This window comes from Panulirus ornatus, chromosome 23, assembly GCF_036320965.1.
Source record: "Panulirus ornatus isolate Po-2019 chromosome 23, ASM3632096v1, whole genome shotgun sequence".
NCBI lineage: Eukaryota > Metazoa > Arthropoda > Malacostraca > Decapoda > Palinuridae > Panulirus > Panulirus ornatus.
The window spans coordinates 5,828,376-5,837,500 of record NC_092246.1 but is presented as its reverse complement, the minus strand read 5'-3'; the positions used below and the strand labels follow the sequence as shown (position 1 = coordinate 5,837,500).

The window sequence follows — 9,125 nt, the reverse complement described above, 5'->3', positions numbered from 1 at the left end:
GTCCCCGACGCGGTGCCCTGTGTGCCGTGTATGTATTCATATCTTAAGTGACTGAGACAGCATAGAAAAATGGCCCAAAATAAAGTTTCTCTTGGGTTGTCTGACTCTTGAAAGGTCAAAATCGTTTAATTGATCTTAAAAGAATAAAAGTGTGGGGTGGGAGGTTAGAGGAGGGAGTGGAGGAGAGGGGGGAGGAGGAGGTGGAGAATGGAGGGGGATTGGGGTGGGTGGGTGGGGGTTAGGCTTACATATTTACCACGCTTCAAGTTTATCGGCCCGAAAATGAAGGAAGGAAGGAAGGAAGGAAGGAAGTAATGAAGGAAAGAAGGAAGGAAGGAAGGAAGGAAGGAAGGAAGGAAGGAAGGAAGGAAGGAAGGAAGGAAGGAAGGAAGGAAGGAAGGAAGGAAGGAAGGAAGGAAGGAAGGAAGGAAGGAAGGAAGGAAGGAAGGAAGGAAGGAAGGAAGGAAGGAAGGAAGGAAGGAAGGAAGGAAGGAAGGAAGGAAGGAAGGAAGGAAGGAAGGAAGGAAGGAAGGAAGGAAGGAAGGAAGGAAGGAAGGAAGGAAGGAAGGAAGGAAGGAAGGAAGGAAGGAAGGAAGGAAGGAAGGAAGGAAGGAAGGAAGGAAGGAAGGAAGGAAGGAAGGAAGGAAGGAAGGAAGGAAGGAAGGAAGGAAGGAAGGAAGGAAGGAAGGAAGGAAGGAAGGAAGGAAGGAAGGAAGGAAGGAAGGAAGGAAGGAAGGAAGGAAGGAAGGAAGGAAGGAAGGAAGGAAGGAAGGAAGGAAGGAAGGAAGGAAGGAAGGAAGGAAGGAAGGAAGGAAGGAAGGAAGGAAGGAAGGAAGGAAGGAAGGAAGGAAGGAAGGAAGGAAGGAAGGAAGGAAGGAAGGAAGGAAGGAAGGAAGGAAGGAAGGAAGGAAGGAAGGAAGGAAGGAAGGAAGGAAGGAAGGAAGGAAGGAAGGAAGGAAGGAAGGAAGGAAGGAAGGAAGGAAGGAAGGAAGGAAGGAAGGAAGGAAGGAAGGAAGGAAGGAAGGAAGGAAGGAAGGAAGGAAGGAAGGAAGGAAGGAAGGAAGGAAGGAAGGAAGGAAGGAAGGAAGGAAGGAAGGAAGGAAGGAAGGAAGGAAGGAAGGAAGGAAGGAAGGAAGGAAGGAAGGAAGGAAGGAAGGAAGGAAGGAAGGAAGGAAGGAAGGAAGGAAGGAAGGAAGGAAGGAAGGAAGGAAGGAAGGAAGGAAGGAAGGAAGGAAGGAAGGAAGGAAGGAAGGAAGGAAGGAAGGAAGGAAGGAAGGAAGGAAGGAAGGAAGGAAGGAAGGAAGGAAGGAAGGAAGGAAGGAAGGAAGGAAGGAAGGAAGGAAGGAAGGAAGGAAGGAAGGAAGGAAGGAAGGAAGGAAGGAAGGAAGGAAGGAAGGAAGGAAGGAAGGAAGGAAGGAAGGAAGGAAGGAAGGAAGGAAGGAAGGAAGGAAGGAAGGAAGGAAGGAAGGAAGGAAGGAAGGAAGGAAGGAAGGAAGGAAGGAAGGAAGGAAGGAAGGAAGGAAGGAAGGAAGGAAGGAAGGAAGGAAGGAAGGAAGGAAGGAAGGAAGGAAGGAAGGAAGGAAGGAAGGAAGGAAGGAAGGAAGGAAGGAAGGAAGGAAGGAAGGAAGGAAGGAAGGAAGGAAGGAAGGAAGGAAGGAAGGAAGGAAGGAAGGAAGGAAGGAAGGAAGGAAGGAAGGAAGGAAGGAAGGAAGGAAGGAAGGAAGGAAGGAAGGAAGGAAGGAAGGAAGGAAGGAAGGAAGGAAGGAAGGAAGGAAGGAAGGAAGGAAGGAAGGAAGGAAGGAAGGAAGGAAGGAAGGAAGGAAGGAAGGAAGGAAGGAAGGAAGGAAGGAAGGAAGGAAGGAAGGAAGGAAGGAAGGAAGGAAGGAAGGAAGGAAGGAAGGAAGGAAGGAAGGAAGGAAGGAAGGAAGGAAGGAAGGAAGGAAGGAAGGAAGGAAGGAAGGAAGGAAGGAAGGAAGGAAGGAAGGAAGGAAGGAAGGAAGGAAGGAAGGAAGGAAGGAAGGAAGGAAGGAAGGAAGGAAGGAAGGAAGGAAGGAAGGAAGGAAGGAAGGAAGTAATGAAGGAAAGAAGGAAGATCATCCTTGTTTGCTGAGAAGCAGAAGAAGAAAGAAAGAAAGAAGATGAAGACAAAGAAAAGAAAATACCTTCACCGGGAAACATAATAATTAGACAAAGATGATGCGATCCATCCCGTGCAGATGGTGGAAGTCTTATGGAAAAAGAAAAAAAATGTTCAGCATTAGAAACTAACAATAAAAGATGTAACCTTCGACAGACATTAAGGGAAATATCTAGTAATAACTCTTTGTTGTTGTTGTTGTTGTTGTTGTTGTTGTTGTTGTTGTTGTTGTTGTTGTTGTTGTTGTTGCAGGAGGGAGCCAACTAGAGGGTTGTGGGGGCGAGCATGATGTACGCGGGCGCTGTCATGGTGAGCGGCGCTGAGATGTGGGCGTTACTGCTGCTGTGGGCGGTCCTGTTGGTGGGCGTGACCCATCCCGCCTCCGGTAAGTACATTATTTGAATATAATTAGGTACGTAGTCCCAGGATTACTTTCATGGTGTCTCCTACAGCTTTCCATGGTTGTGCTACGCCAAGGAGCAGAGTAAGGTGGGCTTCCCGCGGGTGAGAATGGTCCCCGACGCGGTGCCCTGTGTGCCGTGTATGTATTCATATCTTAAGTGACTGAGACAGCATAAAAAATGGGCCAAAATAAAGTTTCTCTTGGGTTGTCTGACTCTTGAAAGGTCAAAATCGTTTAATTGATCTTAAAAGAATAAAAGTGTGGGGTGGGAGGTTAGAGGAGGGAGTGAGGAGAGGGGGGAGGAGGAGGAGGAGGAGGAGAAGGATGCAAGGGCAGTCTTCTTCAGGAGGAGAAGTGGCCAAAAATAGCCCGGGAGAAATTGTTTGGGCTCGCGATCCTGAGGTATTAAATCTCACAAGGATGGTCTTTCCCCAGGGTGTACTGGCTGCAACATCAGCTCTGATAGTGAGAGTCAGTTGAAGTGGCGGTGTGCCCGGGAGATGGGCGAACGTTATGATGGAAGCGCGCCGATAAGTGGAAGCTGGTTAGCAATACATGAGAGAATTAAGGTAAGGGGTCAAGAAAAGAGGAATTAAGGTAAGGGAACAAGAAAAGGACCTAGGGTACTCCGCTACTTCAAACAAGATACAGTGTTGCGATATCTCCACAAACTGGTGGTTGTAGAGAGGACAGAACATTCATAAACCAGTGCAACTGCTAACCTGAATGTAAGGAGAAGAGAATCTAATGCTAATAATCTTACTGTCTGGTCAATCCTCAATCAGGATCAAGTAAAAACAAGTGAGGAAAGAAGTTCGGGGTTCTGGGCACACGTAATTCTCTGAGACACACCATCGAAGATTCAGCGTCGAACGCCGAAAGCCTCTGCGTTATCCTCATGATTTTCTACGCGATCTGGGACAAATATACAATAATTTCATTGCCTGATTCTCCTGCGTATATCCACTTACAGGACATGTATACAAGGATCAGTCCTTCAAGTGGTGCAGGGGTAATGACAGCCTCACGATATACACGAATGCACAGCCTCACTTCATACATATCTACTTATCTGAGAGTGGTCATGTTCGTGGAGATATAGCCCACTTGAAGGCCGCTCCCCCACGCGTTTATATGTATACCTAAGTGGCAGACAGGATTATGAATAATGAAGGTGATATGCCACAGTACATGTGAATGTGACCAATAGACATGGAGCATTCATAGTGCCATTGTACAAAGGCAAAGAGGATAAAGGTGAGTGCTCAAATTACGGAGGTATAAGTTTGTTGAGTATTCCTGGGAAATTATATGGGAGGGTATTGATTGAGAGGGTGAAGGTATGTACAGAACATCAGATTGGGGAAGAGCAGTGTGGTTTCAGAAGTGGTAGAGGATGTATGGATCAGGTGTTTGCTTTGAAGAATGTATGTGAGAAATAGAAAAACAAATGGATGAGTATGTAGCATTTATGGATCTGGAGAAGGCATATGACAGAGTTGATAGAGATGCTCTGTGGAAGGTATTAAGAGTATATGGTGTGGAAGGCAAATTGCTTAAAGCAGTGAACAGTTTTTATCGAGGATATAAGGCATGTGTAAGAGTAGGAAGAGAGGAAAGTGATTGGCTATCAGTGAATGTCGGTTTGCGGCAGGGTTATGTCTCCATGATTGTTTAATTTGTTTATGGATAGGGTTGTTAGGGAGGTGAATGCAAGAGTTTTGGAGAGAGGGGCAAGTATGCAGTCCGTTGTGGATGAGAGGGCTTGGGAAGTGAGTCAGTTGTTGTTTGCTGATGATACAACGCTGGTGGCTGATTTGGGTGAGAAACTGCAGAAGTTGGTGACTGATTTTGGTAAAGTGTGTGAAAGAAGAAAGCTGAGAGTAAATGTAAATAAGAGCAAGGATATTAGGTTCTGTAAGTTTGAGGGACAAGTAAATTGGAAGCGGAAATGAGCCACAGGGTGAGGGAGCGGGAAAAGGTTTTGGGAGCGTTGAAGAATGTGTGGAAGGCGAGAATGTTATCTTGGAGTGCAAAAATGGGTATGTTCCAACAATGTTATATGATTGTGAGGCATGGTCAATAAATAGGGTTGTGTGGAGGAGGGTGGATGTGTTGAAAATGAGATGTCTGAGGACAATATGTGGTCTGAGGTGGTTTGATCGAGTAAGTAATGAGAGGGTAAAACAGATATGTGGTAGTGAAAAGAGTGTGGTTGAGAGAGCAGAAGAGGGTGTATTGAAATGGTTTGGTCACATGGAGAGAATGCGTGAGGAAAGATTGACAAAGAGGATGTATGTGTCAGAGGTAGAGGGAACGAGAAGTGGGAGACGAAATTGAAGTGGAAGGATGGAGTGAAAAAGATTTTGAGCGAAAGGGGCTTGAACATACAGGAGGGTGAAAGGCGTGCAAGGAATAGAGTGAATTGGAACGATGTGGTATACCGGGGTCGACGTGCTGTCAATGGATTGAACCAAGGCATGTGAAGCATCTGGGGTAAACCATGGAAAGTTTTGTGGGGCCTGGATGTGGAAAGGGAGCTGTGGTTTCGGTGCATTACACATGACAGCTAGAGACTGAGTGTGAATTAATGTGGCCTTTGTTGTCTTTTCCTAGCGCTACCTCGCGCGCACGCGGGGAGAGGGGAGTGCTATTTCATGCGTGACGGGGTGGCGGCAGGAATGGATGAAGGTAGCATGTATGAATCATATACATGTGTATATATGTATATGTCTATGTATGTATATATATATATGTATACGTTGAAATGTACAGGTATGTATATGTGCGTGCGTGGGCGTTTATGTATATACATGTGTATGTGGGTGGGTTGGGCCATCCTTTCGTCTGTTTCCTTGCGCTACCTCGCTAACGCGGGAGACAGCAAGCTGCACACTCTAGTTATCAAATCTGATTTATTTTGAAAGGTTACGACACTGACCTTGTTTACGCTGACCCAACACACGAACATCAAAAGATCGGAACATAAACATGAAGCATTTGAGGAATATTCAGGTCTTACCGAGTTCTTTCGTAGATTCATGTATTCTGAACCGGAAATGTTCATGATCTGATATTCCCCTGACAGACAAAGTGTAGAGTAACATAACGTTTTCCTTTATCATAAAATATTGATGAAAAATACAAATGAAAATATGAAAAATAGAGAATCATAACAATGCTTGGTTGGGTCACAACTGACTCGTATGGTGAAGGAAATGTGCTACAGTAAACATCCCTTCAAAAAGCTCATCCCTGAATAGGAGCTGACCGTATTGTTATTAACATTCACTTAATAGTGTCTCCTGCTTAATCTGATACAACGACTTATTATCATTCTGACGCAACGACTTATTATCATTCTGACGTAACACTCATTATTCTGCTGACCCAACAACGTATTACTCCGATGCAACAACTTACTATTCTCAGGGGGGGGGGGAGAGAGAGAGAGAGAGAGAGAGAGAGAGAGAGAGAGAGAGAGAGAGAGAGAGAGAGAGAGAGAGGATCAATATTTTCTTCTTTTTTCCCACGGACATCTCCATCCATCTACCCTGATCTAAATTCAGTCATCATCACGATCCGCCGAGACAAGCCTGACTCATGGTCTTGGGTAGACACACACACACACACACACACACCCGACACAGACACAGCGGCTCAGTTGCTATAAATTCCCCCCTGAGGGAGAGGAGTGAGTGGACGTGTGCTGGTGAGAGTAACACAGATCTAGCTTTGTGAGACGCTTTGCTGGAATCTTTTTTGGCTTAGTTAGCGTCGCCAGGAGGTTGTGTGTTGTGGCGGCTACCACCTTCCTGCCTTCCTTCCTTCCTTCCTCCTGCTGTTGCCCGTGGTCTTACCTCGATGTCTAGAGGGAGATCTAGGGGTATTCGACGTCCTCACCCTCACGAGTATCACGTAGAATCAGGTTAAAAGGCCAGGCCAGTCACAGGCGAGGGTTATCTGTGTCCTTGAACTCAATGGCTCGTCCAGTCGTGCTCAGAAAGGATCGTATACCATCGTGCTTAACGGAAAGGGATCGTACATCATCGTGCTTAACGGAAAAGGATCGTATACCATCGTGCTCAACGGAAAAGGATCGTATACCATCGTGCTTAACGGGAAAGGGATCGTATACCATCGCGCTTAACGGAAAGGGATCGTATACCATCGTGCTTAACGGAAAAGGATCGTATACCATCGTGCTTAACGGAAAGGGATCGTATACCATCGTGCTTAACGGAAAGGGATCGTATACCATCGTGCTTAACGGAAAAGGATCGTATATCATCATGCTTAACGGAAAGGGATCGTATACCATCGTGCTTAAAGAAAGAAAGAAAAAAAAGGATCGTATATCATCATCGTGCACGACAGGATCACAGCGTCGTGCTCAGGGGTCGTGCGTGTGGTTGGTAGTGAGGCATGGGGGTCAGTATATCAGCTCCAGCAGGCCTGGATATGTGTGGTCGCCCTCAGCGTGGTGGTCGTCAGTCAGAATTACTCCTTCTACGTGAGAGGTGCGGGGTGGGGAGGCGGGTGGTGTGTCCGCCGCCAGCCTCCGCTCACCCACAACCCTCAGCATTTACTGCGACCTGGGCAAAAGGACCCCATTTTTTACTCTTTTGTTTGTCCTCCGGATTAAATTGGTGGATATATGTTTCTTCCTGCGTTACAAATCTGGCCTAAGGTCTTAGGGATTTTTGCCGTTATTTCTCCACCGCGGTGGCCAACGGGAGCTGTTCCTAAAGTCTCTGGGCGTGAAGGTTCTTGTGCCCACCATGCCACTGGACAGCAACATACGAATCCCCGATCAATATCGTCCACCTCAAACCCTTCCCTCACTATATTAACCGCGACCCTTGGTCGAACCTACGGCACCGTGAAGCGCTACCTCGCCCGCGGGTCTGACGATGCCTGAGGAACCTGTGGCTGGTCTGTCTGATCAATCCTCCTCCTCCTCCTCCTCCTCCTCCTCCTCGGTGCCACGCGACCAACCTCATGTTGGCGACGCACACAGAGGGTTGTCGTAGTTCCTGGAACGAGATAGTTATCAGCGGTGAGGTATAGATTTTCGATTGTATTTCTCTCGTTTTTTTTATACGCGTATAGACCAGCTGCACGTGCGAGGGGGGTTGGTGAGTGAGTGAGTGAGCGAGTTGCTTGTGAGCAGAGTCGCTTACAATGTTTGGTCCCTCATGAACCCTTGTATCATCCAGGCGGTCTGTGATCCCCCCTGGTGGGTGGAATTCGTCAAGCCACGAGGAAGAGTTTGCCTCGTTGATAAGAGAGAGAGAGGGGAGGAAAGGAGAGGGAAAAACTGACGAATGAATAATGACAGATTTTACGATATTTTGGTGTGAAAGTTGAAGGTCGATATGATCCAACGTCGGGCCTGACCTTGCTGATGTATGAACTGTGGACATCGATGCGAGTCAGCTGTTGGGTACGGTTCTCATTCGGAAATCAGTCGTGTTTATCAACGTGTATTCGTCGTTCCTTTTCTTCTCGAGGACCTCCTCATTCTCTCTAGGGAGAAGAAATTCAAAATTCTTGCCGTAAGTGGGAAGTACTAAGCTTCCTTCGTGTGAGGGACACGGCGCTAAAACTCTCTTCTCATATTCCTTGGTGTTGGTTGGAGTTAAATCGTTCAGAATCTAACCTTAAAACATGTTAAATGACGGTTCACTGATATCTATACCAGCTGAAGATGATATCTGATTCTCTGGATTTATAGATAGAGGTGTGGAAGCGTCTGATACTGCTCTCTGGGCGATGCAGGTGAGGAGGGGGAGGCTACATGCTGAGACAGGAATGCCCATGCACTTGGCGACATGCAATACGATAACATACAGCGGCAGGCGAAGGTGAGGCGTCATGCGAGGCGACGTGCAGAATCAAAAAAAAAAGATGTTAAAGAAACTGCTATATAAGTCCATGTTGGCGGGCAATGCTTTGGAATGACGAGGGAAGAGATGATTCGGATATAAGAGAGCCGGTTGGTTTGCCAGGAAACACCTGGATTACTAACATAACTCATGGGAAGGGTAACTGTTACCCAGCCTCACACACACACACACACACACACACAGCACGGATCCAGGAGAAGGAGAGTCCATGTGTAACAAACCTCTTAGATTTCCATGAGAGAGTGAGGCTCGTTGCAGACGAAAGAGAATGATGATTGGATTGTGTGCATGTGTAGAGTCAGAAAGCAATTTGACGCTGTAACAACCATGAGGCTGGTAAGGGAGGAAGCTGGATCCTCAGCCAGATATAAGAGGGAAGGCGCCGATGGATCGTAAATCACCTTAATGGGTGGGAACAAAAGGACGTATGACAGAAGAGTCTTTTTTGGGGTTGAGGTCACCAGTGATGAATCGCAAAGTTCGGTCTTGGGACCACTGCTTTTTTATTTTTTTTTGATCTATGGAAATGTCTTGCCATGAGAGCGCTGGACTCATCATGCGTGAGAATGGTTGCAGATGATGCCACGGTCACTGAGGGAAGTAAAGAGTGATAAAGCTCTCGTACCAGATTATCACAAGGGTACCTAGAAAGGCTTCAGAGTTGACGCGATGCATG

The 9,125-nt window shown here is 46.8% G+C and overlaps 1 protein-coding gene across 2 annotated transcripts in view; it reads left to right on the top strand.

Annotated features, from left to right (window-relative positions):
- Positions 1–2,386: 2,386 nt before the first annotated feature.
- The window catches only part of LOC139756741 (uncharacterized), a 155,716-nt gene continuing 148,977 nt past the window's right edge, over positions 2,387–9,125 (top strand). For both annotated transcript variants that reach the window (XM_071676473.1, XM_071676471.1), the window contains exon 1: positions 2,387–2,522. In XM_071676473.1, the coding sequence (XP_071532574.1) occupies positions 2,423–2,522 (100 nt within the window). In that variant the 5' untranslated portion in view covers positions 2,387–2,422. The remainder of the gene's footprint in view (positions 2,523–9,125) is intronic.